The sequence below is a fragment of the Magallana gigas genome, chromosome 7 (assembly GCF_963853765.1).
Source record: "Magallana gigas chromosome 7, xbMagGiga1.1, whole genome shotgun sequence".
Taxonomy (NCBI): Eukaryota; Metazoa; Mollusca; class Bivalvia; order Ostreida; family Ostreidae; genus Magallana; species Magallana gigas.
Window position 1 is genome coordinate 25551206 of NC_088859.1, and position 16302 is coordinate 25567507.

The 16302-nt window shown below is 34.9% G+C and overlaps 1 protein-coding gene across 14 annotated transcripts in view; it reads right to left on the minus strand.

The window, feature by feature from the left end:
• LOC105337123 (axotactin) overlaps positions 1-16302 on the minus strand; it is a 43996-nt gene continuing 27694 nt past the window's right edge. For 11 of the 14 annotated variants that reach the window (XM_034456220.2, XM_066065029.1, XM_066065037.1 and 8 more), the window contains 20 exons: positions 16008-16233; positions 15731-15829; positions 15407-15549; positions 14533-14784; positions 13594-13728; positions 13231-13404; positions 12793-12930; positions 12469-12625; positions 11821-11891; positions 11368-11453; positions 10288-10305; positions 8826-8985; positions 8236-8426; positions 6600-6831; positions 5873-6115; positions 5695-5741; positions 5209-5365; positions 4746-4843; positions 2898-2924; positions 1-1541 (listed from right to left, as the gene is read on the minus strand). In XM_034456220.2, coding sequence (XP_034312111.2) covers positions 1248-1541; positions 2898-2924; positions 4746-4843; positions 5209-5365; positions 5695-5741; positions 5873-6115; positions 6600-6831; positions 8236-8426; positions 8826-8985; positions 10288-10305; positions 11368-11453; positions 11821-11891; positions 12469-12625; positions 12793-12930; positions 13231-13404; positions 13594-13728; positions 14533-14784; positions 15407-15549; positions 15731-15829; positions 16008-16233 — 2948 coding nt within the window. In that variant the 3' untranslated portion in view covers positions 1-1247. The remainder of the gene's footprint in view (positions 1542-2897; positions 2925-4745; positions 4844-5208; positions 5366-5694; positions 5742-5872; positions 6116-6599; positions 6832-8235; positions 8427-8825; positions 8986-10287; positions 10306-11367; positions 11454-11820; positions 11892-12468; positions 12626-12792; positions 12931-13230; positions 13405-13593; positions 13729-14532; positions 14785-15406; positions 15550-15730; positions 15830-16007; positions 16234-16302) is intronic. The other 3 variants (XM_066065038.1, XM_066065039.1, XM_066065040.1) reach the window with 3 other exon arrangements.

Consider the following 16302-nt stretch of genomic DNA (forward strand, 5'->3'; position numbering starts at 1 on the left):
AAACGTTATAGTAAGTTTATTGCACGTTCTTTGGTAATACAAATAATGTGAGAAAATGTGAACATTATCAGAATGAATTTGGATGATTATTCCTTCAATAACCATCTCCACAAATACTTTTTATTGCTGCCTTGAATAAGAAAACATCTTAATAATAAATACAGAGCAAGGAAAGATAACTCTAAGAACATGCCAAAGTGAAATTTGTTGGTAATCTTAATTAATGAATATTTGTCCTCTGGAGATTTTAAGCATAATTTTCAAATATTTTTAAAAACGTATAATCTTTATAGAGACAAGATAGAAAATTTGTTTTAAAAGCTCAGTAACATATACGTACATTCACATGATATTGGCAATAAATAAAATACATGTAAATCAGCATTGGAATGTTTGAATAAAAAAAACAAGTTTTACATATATACATGACAAATTATTGCTTTATAAAGCCATCACATTGTGTTGCAAATCAGTTCTTGAGAAGCACTTACAACCTTGAGTAAAAAAAAGAAAGAAGTAATTTGATTTCATTCATATACATGCATATACCATTGACACATGCAATTTTCAAAGACACTAAAAGGAGGTAGAAACAGCAGTGAATTGTTTCATTGCTATCTTCAACTACATGTATTTCCAAGTCGATTCCATTTCACAATTCTAAAGCATTCTGGAATGACATACATATACATAATACACAACAAATCTATAAAATAAATTATGCATCAAAATCAGAGAAAGACTTAATAATGTGTTCAATCTACAACTCCATAACAACATATTATTACAGCTGAAGAATTATATACCCAACTCATGCATTTTAAAGTCAATATATATCTTGTTTTGCATTGTAATCTAGGTATAGTATTTTCCAGCAGTTTTATATAATAAAGACTTTTCTGTAACCATGTGAACTTTAAGGAACAATATATTCTTCAAAAGAATAACCAAACTAACATTATCAGACACAAAGTTTATCCCTTTGTTCACATTACCACAATTCTCCTCTCGGAAAGCAGGTACATATGTCAGTTAAAACGTAGCATTTTTCTCCTCTGCCAGGTGATATCAATATATGAACACATAAATATCATGCAACTCCTGCACAATTTACATGTACTTGGAACATGTAATAAAAAATTAAGTGAGCATACGATTGAGACATCCGATTTAACAAAGCACCGAGAAGAAACGTAATACAAACAAAAACACGGATATTTAGAGACCAGGCTTAGCACACAACGAGACTAGACGAACTGCTCCTCTGATTCAATAATAAGTCTGTATGGAGTGGAGGTACACTTGGGCGACTCCGGCACCCCTGTAATGTCATAATACAGCTTGGAGCTATCAGGGGTGGGCGGAGTTAGTGACTCTCCGAGGTCGAGGTCGTCGTCCCCGTTACGCTGGGACTCCGCCTCGTATCCGCTGTCTCCGTTGTATTCCTGTAACAGGTCCTCCTGCTGATCTAATACTTTTAGCGGGTCCTCCGATCCAGAGGATGTCGCACGACTTTTACCGTCTGAATCTTCATCCTGGGTCTAAAAATAAACATACCAGTGAGATTCGTTCCAATACATTAAAAATTGGAGAATGTTAGGGGAACAAAAAAGAAAACTAAAGAAAAATTAATTTAAATTATCAAAACAAAAAAACCCAAAATAATGAGAGAGAAAAAAAACCGGAATGAAATCATGATAGTTTTACACAATAAGACATTAATGTCAGGGTTGAAATGAATGCTTGAAAGCTGTTCATTAAAGTTAGAATAACAGTTATCCATTTACATGTACATGTACTACACAAATGACAATATTGAAATATTAAATTGATATATAAAAGCTGAAAGCATTTATACCTTCTGAATTGCTAAAGCCATTAGAAACCAGAAAGAACCGCAACCCAGAAAGAGTGTACATGTTTATGCTGGAAGATTTACCAATCATCTATTTGCCCATTTCTATGATTCCCAATGATTTATTGCTCTTTATTGCTCTCAAATACAAATGACTATATAAAGTGCATTGAATTTTAATGCTTTTATTTGTTACTTTTTCAATGTCATATTCTACGATTGATGACCAAGACTATCTGTGTAAGATAGAAATCCACTATCCCATTTACCATATCAAAATGAATAAATACATCTTTATATTTGAATCGGTGCATGAATATACCCTTTGTCAACATTATTGCACACATGTTGAGCATGGCAGAATCCGATTCTCCTTTAACTATTTCCTTGAGTTTAGCAACGCGAAAGCATCTCGAATGGCCTCATACAATGAAGCTCTCTGTTTCTACAATCATTATCAGTGTAAAAACTTACAAAGGAATCTAAAATTCTATTCATCTTTCAAGCATAGAATGAACATACATTGCTATCATATTACTGCATTTATCTAAAAATTGCCTCAGTCTCAATGAATCAATGGTATAATACATGGTTTAAAGTTTTGGAATAGCATCTTATCAGCTGGCTTTATAATAGAATGAGTAGCTCGAGCTCAGAGGCAGTTTTGGTAAATGAGTAAATGTCACATCACAACTAGCACACAATATTTAACACAGACAGATAAACAGTGATGACACACAGAAGGAGAAAGTGGTATCACATTGCTAAAAAGTACAACACCATCATTGTTAAACTAAAAATCAAATTGGCTAGGAGTCTATAGTGACTGTTTCAAATTTGAAGAAAAGATTTCCAAACAAACATAGGTTAATGAAGAGAGGCAGAGGAAGAGATGAAAAATCACAGAGTCACAAAGAGAACTTAATCTAGAGAAGAAAAGAGACGTTAGAGATCTGCAGAGAGATCTACAGCCACCCCAATGCGTCCTGAAACCAGACTTTGCTCCGATGCAAAACGTCAGATTACTGTAAACTATACAAACCTCGTATATTGTGTCATGGTGAATTCCCTAGTGAACGAAAAATATGGTCAAAATCGGAAATCATTCATAACATCGAGTAAAACTTAAAATGCTGCAACAGTAAGCAATGTGTGACATACTAGCTTTAACTGCTTTTGTACATGGTTTGCAGTGTATCGACTCAACACACAAATGACCACAAAAAGCAATGGACAACAAAGTGAATTGTGAACACTTCATATTTTTCAATTTTTGTCTGCAATTTTAGAATATAATGTTTCAGATTCACTGAATTCTAATATGTTGGGCTTTTACCATAATTGCTTGTATCATTTAGAATGCGCAATAGTTGGCATTGATCAATTGGCTTATTTTTGAATGTACAAATTCATATATGTATGCACTTGATTTAATGGAAGCTGCTTTCCACGAAAGTTCCTAAATAGAATGCACAGTACTAGTAAATGGAATACATTTACATATTCCATTGGTTTGGAGATGATATTATCTTATCTTGACATACACTGTAAACTGATATATAAATACCAGGTTATATCAAAATGGGAGTAAATAAAAACCATGCAAATAAAATTATAATACATTTGTTAATGATAGCAAAGTATAAAGTTGTTTTTTTTTGAGGGATGAAATTACAATTCAAGACATATAGTACATATATTACACAGCCTGCACATTGCATATGAGAAAGTGTGAAGAAGAACAGCTTTGAAAAATATGAAGAGTTTTACAACAGTCTATAGTTAGATAATTCTAGTACTCACATTTTTAAAATAAAATTAACACAATACTGTTTATTTTTTAAGTATAACTTAAAGCAATATGAGCTGTATCTTTTAGAATTTTATTTTGCTGCAAAAACCTGCTAGTATGATAAGTCTGCATGTAAATTAAACTCTAATGATAATCAAAGTACTGAAAGCACTGAAAAGCGCTAACCTAGCTTGGTTCTAAGAAAATTTACTGTGTGCAAGCGTAGGCGGAAATGAGCCTTATTGAAATTTTGGTTTATGTTTAATGAATATCAATTTAAAGTATTGAAGGCCAGATTTCTTTAAATATATGTTACTTTCTGAAGATGATGTGAATTAAAGCTGAACACGACTTGTATATGGATACTTGCCTGAAAAAAGATATGTTAAAATCACAAATTATACCTTTTGAACAGTTATTTATCACAGTTTTTGAAATTTTCTTGCAAAGAATCGATTTTATTTTTCTATATTTTAGCTTCTGAATACGCACTATATATTTTTTCATCACTGCGTAGCATCCCGTGCTGATGTACGTAAGCCCCGCAAACTAATCGTATCACTATCTACTCGGCCATTTCCGTCACCCAGATAACTGGTTCCCTATTCCTCTTACCAGTTTAAATGATGTATATTTCTGCTCATAGAGGGCAGTTATTCCTTGCACCGGAAATAGAAGTCTAACGACAATAAAGCGCTGAGCTATGCTTAGCGCTTTAAAAAAGGTTTGAAAGAATCATTGATTTTCGTCAAAAGAAAGATTTTTCTTCTAAGGAATATATAGCAGATCAATTTTTGTACAGGACGACAATAATTCAATTTTGCTTCATTTAAGGCTTCTTTACTGCTTTTCCAATAAAAATATGGCTAACAGAACTTTAAAAACCATGATATTTTTGTCGATTTAGTAGAAAATAACACTTTTCGTAAAAAGAAATTTTAGCATGAAAATTGCAGCTCATATTGCTTTGACTATGAATGTAACAAAACAACTGTATAATCTTGTACTGTAAATAGAAGTGTTAGCACAATTAACAATTAAAAAAATAAAGCAAGAGATTATCATTTTAGATAAGTAAAAAGACCAGCAGGTACATACTAGTGTGAGGGGGGTGCGGTCAACAAGAGGGTCCCACTCTAGCTCACCCTCTCCGTGAGACTTTGGGTCTTCAAACTGTTCAGGGTCAAGGCCAAGCTCTGAAATTCAAAGTGTTTATAGCAAAAAGCTTAAACAAAACAGCAAAAAAAAGGAGATCGAGTTTTTGCACAAAAGCACATCAATAAATTCTCATTTTTAAAACAAGACTGACACACAAAAAGCTTCCCTGATTGACATTTATAAGCTTAACAATAATAAACCCTTATGACAAAAGAATCAAAAGAATCTGCAAGTGATTTCTAACATCACTTCGTGCACATGTATCTAAATAAAGATAGGTAAACAAGAATTGGGGGGGGGGGGGGGGTCTGGGTCAAGCTAATTTCAATTTGGGGGCTTCTAGCTTGGCCCTCACTAAAGCATCACCTTCACTGTACTGCTCAACTGTATTATAGGTACAAACCTTTAGCTTTCTGTTGTCTCTCCATTTCCTCAAGGACCTCCGATATTGAGGAGGCAGGTCTGTTCTTTTTACGGTTGTACACTGGGTGTTTTACTCCATCCTCTGGCAGGAATGTGGTCTGAACTGGGTATTCTGTGTTTCTGAGATCTGCAGGTAACTGATTGAGAAAAAAAAATATTGCAAGAGTGAGATATTTAGCAAACTAAGTTACAAAGAGGAGTCATAATCTTTAACCTGTCATTACCATTAGGAACTTCCAAAGAGTACATGACAATGTATACAGATTAATACCTATTTGAATGCCTATATTTTGGCAAAGGTTTGGTTTTACAGTGCTATCCAGAGTTGGCTATGTTTGGAAAATTACAGTATCATGATCAAATTGAATTTTTTGCAAGTGAATTTGCAACATTGCAGTACCAGTAAAATTGGCACATTTAAGTTACTAAAACTTGCTTTTAAACCAATCATCAAGATGGGACTTACTGTGTGAACTTTTCCAGGTGTAATTCCATTTTGTTTCTTTTTATTGGCTGTTGTGAAAAGAAGAGATCCAGGAATTACAATATATAAAAGAATAACCTTAAAATTGCATTTTCATAACTATTCCTGAAATAAGGGGGAAAAATAAATATATTAGTTTAATCTTCCTCCTCCAACTTACGCCCTAAAGTAGCAGACACCATGCTGAATTCATCCCATGTGGCGATATGAATGTCTTTCTTGGGTGGTGGCGATGCGGGGCTGTACGTCTCCATGTTGTGGTTCAGCGGCTCCTTCATCTCAAAGTCATCAATGTACTTCTTGCGGACGTCGTAGGTGACATAGCGTTTACGTTTTTTTCTCATGATGACAGCGATCAGGATGGCTATCAGACACATGAGAGTCACCACACAGGACACAATCACTGAAACCAATATAACAACAAGATTTAATATAGACAGGAACGTAATGTAGACAGGAACATACATCAAATTTAATATATGTAAAGTAATTGAATATTAATAATTGACATGTACCGGGGTACTCTTGAATTTTTTAAGCTTTTCTATAAAAATAAAGTAATTAATAGTATGTAATTTTCTAAATACATTTGATGTACCAATATAGGACATTAGGACATTTTTAAGGTAAAAGGAATTTCAGACTTATCACTATCCAAGACTTTACTTTTACATACTGGGACCTATACACAGAGGGTATTTCCTTTTATCACAAGAGTATCTTTTTTTAACCTCAACAGCCAAATCTTGTAGGCATTTTTTGCAGCAAGTATGCAAAGGCTTTTTTGCCTGGATGCATCTGTTCATAACATTAGTTCTTATGTACAACCATCCACATATTAAATAACTGAATATAAAATTTGAATCTGCTCTTTACTATAAACTCACATATGGTCATAGAGGACACAGTTTCTGTTGTTATTTGTCCCAGCAGCAGGGTGACATTTGCCGGTTCCTGCTCAGTGGTTGGGTGGTACATGGCAGTGGTAACCATTTCAGTGGTTGAGGTAGTGGTAGAGCTGGTGGTAGTGGTTGGTCCAGGAGTGGTGATATTGTTTCCTATTCCAATGACATAGATATCGGGTCCCCTGATGTCCCAAGGTGGCATCGTGATGCCCAGCTATTGATAAAATAAATACATTCCCAGCATTATTTCTCAAAAAATTCTATTAAAAAACTCTAGATATCCAACTTAAAAAATGAGATTATAACTCAATTAACTTTATATTTGCAAAAAATGGATTAGGATGAATAAGGACGATTTAGTTTACAGTTTAAACAGATGAGCTGCCAAGTTAATTCAAGAATGAGATATGTTTCTTGTAATTGAATTTTCAATCATATATGACACAAAAATAAGACTATTTTTCCATATGAACATCAATAAACTGAAAGATATTAATTTAGATGTATACACATAAAACCAGTGCATTTATTCATGTTCTACACAGGTCATGTACATGTTTGCATCATAGACAAACAAAATCATATGATATCAATAGAATTTTTGCATCAAATTGCACTTGACGATCAGTATTCACTGTTGATACTGGTGCATGGTACAGTGTGTGGGTGTGGTAGCTGCATGGTACAATGTGTGGGTGTGGTGGCTGCATGGTAACTTGTGTGGGTGTGGTAGCTGCATGGTACAGTGTGTGGGTGTGGTAGCTGCATGGTACAGTGTGTGGGTGTGGTGGCTGCATGGTACAGTGTGTGGGTGTGGTAGCTGCATGGTACAGTGTGTGGGTGTGGTAGCTGCATGGTACAGTGTGTGGGTGTGGTGGCTGCATGGTACAGTGTGTGGGTGTGGTAGCTGCATGGTAACTTGTGTGGGTGTGGTAGCTGCATGGTACAGTGTGTGGGTGTGGTGGCTGCATGGTACAGTGTGTGGGTGTGGTAGCTGCATGGTAACTTGTGTGGGTGTGGTAGCTGCATGGTACAGTGTGTGGGTGTGGTGGCTGCATGGTACAGTGTGTGGGTGTGGTAGCTGCATGGTACAGTGTGTGGGTGTGGTAGCTGCATGGTACAGTGTGTGGGTGTGGTAGCTGCATGGTACAGTGTGTGGGTGTGGTAGCTGCATGGTACAGTGTGTGGGTGTGGTAGCTGCATGGTACAGTGTGTGGGTATGGTAGCTGCATGGTACAGTGTGTGGGTGTGGTGGCTGCATGGTACAGTGTGTGGGTGTGGTAGCTGCATGGTACAGTGTGTGGGTGTGGTGGCTGCATGGTACAGTGTGTGGGTGTGGTAGCTGCATGGTACAGTGTGTGGGTGTGGTGGCTGCATGGTAACTTGTGTGGGTGTGGTAGCTGCATGGTACAGTGTGTAGGTGTGGTGGCTGCATGGTGCACTGTGTGGGTGTGGTGGCTGCATGGTATAGTGTGTGGGTGTGGTAGCTGCATGGTACAGTGTGTAGGTGTGGTGGCTGCATGGTGCACTGTGTGGGTGTGGTAGCTGCATGGTACAGTGTGTGGGTGTGGTGGCTGCATGGTACAGTGTGTGGGTGTGGTAGCTGCATGGTGCTCACCGTTGGATGTATACTGGTGGTTGGGACAGATGTCGTGGGTTCAGAGGTCAGCCAGGGGTCGTGATAATCTACAGGCGAGCACTGAGGCACATCAGGACCATGCACAGTAATGGACCCATTCTTCAAGTCCCTTAACTCTTTCATTGGCTGGACCACAAACGTTCTCTCATTTACTGGTACATATTTTACTTCTGTAAAACAATACAGTATATGGCTAGCCTCATTCTGTAGTATTATTCATTAAGTTTAATCAGCATAATCAATTATGTTAATCACCTGCAAACTCCTTTTAATATATTGTATAATGCATAAAGATTATATTACAATTGAACAAATGTATCTTGAATACCCATGAATATTACAATGTGATTTGGAATTTCCAACCACTTATTTTGTCTAAGTATCTCTGCTTTAACATTTTAAGTCATAAAAATCTCTGTTTTTTCACAGCTAGTCTAAAGGAGTTTGAGATAACAAGGTTTGACTGTACATCTATTTATTTGATCAAAGCATTGAAATTGCAACCTTTATAAACCAAAACCATGCCCCCCCCCCCCTCCCTCCCCCCCAAAAAAAATTCCACAATGTACCTGATATGCATCCAGTGAAATTGCCAGTCTTGTTAGGGTCTTTGTATTGCGACTCCATGTCATTGAGGACTCCTGGGATCAAGCCCCCTACTAACATTGTGTCCATGTTCTCCAGAAGTGTGTTGGTTATAAATTTTCTCCTCCAGTCTGATCGATCAACCTGCATCAAAATCCAGAATATAACTTCTTCACTTGCATCAAAATCCATAAAAGAACATCTATACATGTAGTTGCCTTAAAATGTAGATAATAACATCTATAGTTGCTTTAAAATCTAGATATAACATCTAAAGTTGCACCACAATCCAGAAATTAACATCTATAGTTGCATATACCGGTAATACAGTATCTCATAACTACATGTATATCAAGTGAAAAAATTCATAAATGACAAATATCAAATTAAAAAGAGGAACAGACAAAATTAAAATGAATTGAAACATAAATTTTTAGAGCATGCAAAAGCTAATCAAAACATTCTTTAATATCAAAATCTGCAACAGTTTAACATAAAAGAAAAAAAACAACAAGTTTTTTGTTTTTTAAACTGTCTCAACAATACAGTGCTCTCTCTTGTGCAGCTACATGTACATGTAGTTGTTTATGCAGTGAGTAACAGTTTTTCCCCCATAAAAGAATTATAACCCATAACTAGACATGACCTCGTTGCGAGCAACGAGTGGGTTTTCCGTTTGATTATGAATATATGATAGGGTTAAATCAAAATGTTGACATTTGGTACGAGTTACTATATCAACTTCCTTTTAAACTAATTTTTGGACCTACATTGGAATATTGAGATTTCCGGAAAAGGTCATTTTAAAACTGCAACATCTCTGCAATGCGTTGTCCAATTTTAAAACGGTTTTTAGTTTTGTATTCAGTACAAAATGTCTACAAAATGCTTTAAAAATCCAAAAATTGAAATTTTGGAATCACTTCCGGTGACGACCGGAAGTGACGGACAACCTGCTCATAATAAAACTTGATAAGTTTAAAACATACATGTATGCTGATGAAAAGAAATCGTAAATTTTTTAATTTGAAAAATTTTAAAAACACAACTTTTTAGAAATGCTGTTTGAGCATACCAGAAGTGACGGACGATCATGTTTTTACTCTTTGAGATATTTGAGTTTTAAGAAAAATGTTCAGAAAAAAAAGAATAATAATAGTGAAAAATAGAGAAAAAGAAACCTAACAAAAACAATAGGGTCTTCCGTTGGAAACAGAAGACCCTAATAAAAGGTTCACATATAAGTTCCAGAACCTCTTTCCCTAATTCCCTGCCCCTCATGCTGAATCTCTGTTAGTGAATAATAATGAATTGTATATATAGACATTTACAAAAAATTAGTTCTGTACAAGATGTACTACATAAATAAAATGAAAGAACAGATCAAACTGAAAGTGTCAGGGCATCTTTCAACATGCACTATACTATACATGTATCAGTACTCACACTGTGAATGTCTGCAGCCTGCATTATCATTGATTATTATTAATATATTTCATAAAAACACAGTCATCAAGACAAAACAATATCCTTTCATTTAGGGATTAACAGTTAATCTGATATGTCAAACTATCTAGAGTAGGCATGCTCATCCACAACCAAAGATTGATGCGAGTTTTAATTTATACATTTAAAGTCAGATGACACATTCCTCGAGCATCTTTTTTGTATCTCCTTTTAATAAAAGAGTTCCAATAAATTTATTACTATTTATAATAATGTAATATGATTAAACTCTTATTAATTTATATATAAAAGCTTATATGGTCAAGTGCTTAGAGCTGTAGCTGCTCGCTGTTATGAGCATAGGTACCATAGGTCTTGAGTTCCTTTAAAAAGTTATATAAATTGAGGAACGTGTCGTCTGACCTTAAGACACATTTTAAAAAAAACCCTCTCTGTCGTGTTAGTGTATACAGGGTTATTTTCCCACCCTTCTACACTTGCAAACATCTCACCTTCAATTTACCAAGACAAAGTTGTGTTTAAAGAGAGATAATATGAAACATGGAATTCGCCCAGTCTTAAATTAGCTTGTTAAAAACGAGGGCAAAAATAAAAAGGGGCAAATATTTCCCTGTATACAGTAATTTATGCAAATCGATATGAATAATATTGAAATAAAAAAAAAAAGTTATATAATAAATATATAAGGTGCTATTGCTTTTATTTTTTTAAATCACTTTTAAAACAGTAATAGTTTTATGTGAGAACTGCACCTGTACGTGCTACAAAACTACAATTCAAATATACAGGTATACTATGACATTTCAAGGAGAACTAATTCAACTTAGCTACCGATATTTTAATTAAGCGACTAGCATAGAAATTTTCAAACCAATATCAAATTAGTTAAAAAATCAAAGTTAATGTGTTTGAACTAAAAAATAGACTGACACTATGTGTAAATGCTCGACTTACTCACACAGGGGACACTCAAGATGTCATTCATTACTATTGTGGAGAGGACAGAAACAGAGAAATATGTTAACAATTACTTCTGCACCTTTAGATTTGATCACATACCTTTATCCACATTTCCTCTCCCTCCCGTTGGTATATAAATTTGTGAGCTGTTCCATCACAGAAATTCCCCTTTACTTTCTCCTCATCTGTAAATTTACATTACACATTACCAGTATATACCATACTGTGATATGACTTATTATATATAATGTTAGACCATTAAAACTATTTACGGTAGTTTATTTAATTTTATACTTTCATTTTAGTGACTTCAAATTACTGGTTATATCATCAAGATGAATACCTATATAATCAGTTATCAATTGCTATATTTAAAAAATTCAACTCCACAATTCAAGAACGTATGCAATGACCAAGTCTTCAGAAATCTTCCAGAACACATACCATAATTTTACATTTGTATTTAATAATTTTGATTGTTCCAAAATCAAAATAATACCACAAACTGCAATGTATATGTCTGATACTGTATAGATAAACATTAACACTCACACAGACGTTTCTGTAAATTCCACACTGCTCTCACAAAAGAGGTGCTCAGTGAAACTATGATGTAATCTCCCCTACAATAAATAAGATAAAAAAAATTTGATGTCAAAACCATAAGTCGTAAACTCTGGCAATAAATTCTTTTATGTAATTTTTTTTCTCTAAAATTGGAAGGGTGAATTGACGAGTATCACCAAAAAGTCATCAAAAAATTAATTTGTAATTGGTTATAAATTCTTTCCTCACAATATTACATGTAATTTGTAATTGGTTGTAAATTCTTTCCTCACAATAATACATGTAATCTGTAATTGGTTGTAAATTCTTTCCTCACAGTAATACATGTAATTTGTAATTAGTTGTAAATTCTTTCCTCACAGTAATACATGTAATTTGTTGTAAATTCTTTCCTCACAGCAATACATGTAATTTGTAATTGGTTGTAAATTCTTTCCTCACAGTAAAACATGTAATTTGTAATTGGTTGTAAATTCTTTCCTCACAGTAATACATGTAATTTGTAATTGGTTGTAAATTCTTTCCTCACAACAATACATGTAATTTGGAATTGACTGTAAAAAATTTTCCTCTTCAAAATGTACAAATTCCTGATTGCGGGTTCTGGATGATCACCCACGACAATGAACTTGCCTATTCTTGCTGAGTATCACCAACAGGACCATTGTTTTGTCTGTACAGTTTGTCTTGAAGATGAAGGAGAACTGCTCCTTGTTGGTTCTGGCTGCCTCACCAAGGGGAATAAAATTATAGTGGACTACAGATTGCCCGGTGAATATTCCTGATGCCTCTGCAAACCAAGATTTTTGTAAACTAGCATTGCAAAACAGATTTACTGAAATCTTTCAGTAAAATGTACAGGCTTAATTGATTAGTCATCATTTGACATTCTGTTATCATGTGAAATTTGAAAACATTGAAACAAGATTTGTATCATTTAAAAGAAATTGCACATACCAAGTTCACACTGCTTTCCAGCAAAGTTGCTATGAGAACAATCACATTCATAATGCCCCTCTCCCCATCTCTCAATGCATACTCCACCATTCAAACACAGATTCTTTGTACACCCTTTTTTGCAGCCCTTCTTTAAGCCTTTTTAAAGAAATACAAACACGTTTTCAGTTCATTTTTCTGTTCGCATTTTCAGCATGTAGAATGATCCACTGATAAATGTAGAACTTCTATTTAAAGAAAATCTCAACTATATTCAGCCAAACTTTGCCGTGACTGAATGCACTTGGACCAAGAAGAAAAAAATTCAGATTTCCAATGATTTCAGATATAGAGGTTCAAGTAGATAAAAAAAAAATAGTGGCTGGAATTTCCAACAAACTTTGATATTTCATCAGTATTTGAGACATACATGCTTAAGAGATTCAAGTTGTACAATACCTTCTACACTCTGGGAGTGCTTCTGAAGATCCAACAGACGGTCCCCGATTTTGAATCCTCGGATGCATCCCCCGAATTTCTCCAGGGAGGTGACATTGACCGGAGCTCCACCCAGGTACATTCTAAGAAATGGGGGCAACTTTTCTGCGGGTCTTGGCGGACTTACAGTTTCCCCTACAAAATTAAACATCCCTTTAAGTAAATTTATTTTCAATGAATATAGCTCCACCAATATACTGTAAAATAATTTCATTTAAAAACAGCATCATTCAAATTACGATATAATAAACAGCATTATACACCCTCCCTCTCCTCATGAACCATATTATAAGTATGGTGCATGGAAATAAATTGAACTGTTACCTTCCCCTGCGAATGGATCGATTCTGTAGCTAGACTCCAATTTATTGTTTGACAGGCTGAGGAATGTGACAGTGTCATCCACAATTATCTTTGTTGGCTCCAATACAACTTGTTTCCAGGTAGGCTGTATGATACCTGCAGAGAAAAAACACACAAAAGATTTTAAAAACAAGTTGTTTCAATTGAACTATCAATACATGTCCTAGATCACATGGATCATTACATGTATTCAGAAATACTAGTGATTTTACTCATAGACCTACCAATTTTTTTTGATAAAAATTCATAGGAGAACTTGTACTTTACTTTAAACCAAAATGTTTTGATAAATTTTCTATTTGGAATTGATTAAAGAAACAGTTTTGAACTATAGTTTTTCATTAATTTTTCTTCTTAGTTGACTCCAAAATACTGTCAACAAACTACATTTGGCTGTGTATTCTATTTAGCCCTTTTGGCGGAATGCAGCTTCCGCTAAATCAAGAACCGGTATCTGGCTAAATGCCATGTATTTATGTTTAAGAATAGTCAAATTCAGAAATATGCTAATTCAAATCCATGCCAACTTGTTAAAAAACTAATTTCCGCCAAATATCGTACACACCAAATATAATACATTTACAGTAGGTCTTTGTCAAAAAAGGGTCTCTATATTATTGATGCTCACAGAACCTTAAATTATCGTCATATTAGGTAGTGTAAAAAGTGGATCATGATCAAAATGTAACAGAGGCACTTATTGTTTCTACTGGGGTTTGAACTTGGGTACTCCGATATACAAATCCAGCACTCTACTTAGCAAGCTAAGGGTTAACTTAATAGCCAGAGCTAGAAGGAATGCTATATAGCTGGCTTTACCAAAAACATGAAAACCTTTAATGAGCACTATACACTGACAAAAAGAAACAAGATCAGGGACAGATTCATTTATAAACAAACCTGGAACTTCTATGTCTTGGTGGAAGATTTGCTGGAAGTTGTTCCTTGTGAAGCGCAGTTTCTTGCCTTCCACTACCTCCAGTTGGATGAAGTTGTTCAGTTCATCGTACATATAGAAGATGAGGGCCTTATAGACCTGAGTGCGGAAGCTGAAGATGATTCTCTCCTCCATCTCCAGGGGGTTAGAGCTGACTCGCAGGTCAAAGAAAGCTGTCGAATCTCCGGTAATGGTCACTGCATTCTCATTGATGTCTGCAAAAAAAGGACATAAGTTTATCATTTGAAGTTCTTTCGGAAAGGGCTTGTTATTGTTTTGAGCAAAAACAATAAGTATCTATTGTGACTATATTCTGTCATTTTTAAAAAGTTTTATGGAATATTGAAAAGCACACCTCAGTCAGATAACAAACTTTGTTTGGTGAATATAGAACTATTTTTTGGGGGCGTTTTTCTATGTCAAAATATTTTTCCTACTACATGTACTCACAATAAAAACAATGCCTTGTTTTATTCTTAAAACATAAGAGTTTTATGCAAAAATCATGAACCCCATTCAGCCTTGCAAAGAAACTCTCAGACTCTTTGATAGCTAAAGTTCTGCCCAGATCCTGAAAATCGTAAATTCCTCAATAAACGCGAGGATATAATATCTGCTTAAAATTGCAAGAAGCAGTCTTGCAGATTTTAAAATCTACCTTTTATTTTTCAGACAGTTTTGAGCCATATGAAATCTTGACAAAAAAATTGGTGCTCGCAATTTTATATCCTCACAATTAGATGCAAAACAATGGAATCCTGGAATTAAGTACATTTGTACTCGCATAAATAAGGAATTTACAGTACTGCGTTCTGGAAACATTCTGGGAATACTTACTGGTCTCACAGCTGTGGCCGGAGTGTGCCCACTTGTTAGTACACATGCACTGGTAATTGTTCCACTTCTCCACACAAAGGGCTCCGTTCTGACAGGGATCTGGTGAACAATGACGTCTACAGCCACTTAAAATGTTGGGCATGCTGGAGAAAAAAATCCCAAAAAATTATCAAACTTTAACTATAATTGCATCTCCTTTTAAAATATTTTCAATGAGCCTTAAAAATGAAAGTAGTAGAAGATGATGCGTCTTTAAAATGCCTTTTCAATACAAGTGTACATGTAGTTACATTCATTGTGCATTTTGAAGTATAAAGTACATACTCATCATAAACATCAAAGGTAAGATCCCGTAGCTTGCCATTGTACACTAATCCCTTCACACATCCAATCAAACCAGGCAGGTTGTTGTATGATCCATAGCTTAAATACAATGCAATTTGTTACAATTGAAAGGATCAAAGTACATGTATTTGCAAATAAAAATGCATATTATATAAAACTGAGTTAAGATTAATTCATCCAGAAACATAGCCTTGTTCAGAAACACTTGACAGATATTCCCAGTAGAAATTTTGAAAGATATGAATCGATCTCTTACCTATACAATTTTCCTCCTAGATACAGTAAACCATCAAATGTAATGTTATTGTGGAAAGGAATGGTCACAATTCTCCTCTGGGAGTCCAGTCCACACCTGACTTCATGAGAACTAAGTTCAAAGGTCACACGGTGCCAATCCCCATCATTCACCAAACTGTTGGCATCTAGCGTCTCACTCAGAATAACTTTCCCTTTGATTTGCATTTCCATCTTAATGGCATCCTCTTTAGAAACAAGAACAAAGAAATTGAAATATTCATATCCTTACTCTTATTGTTAGCCCAGGACCGGCT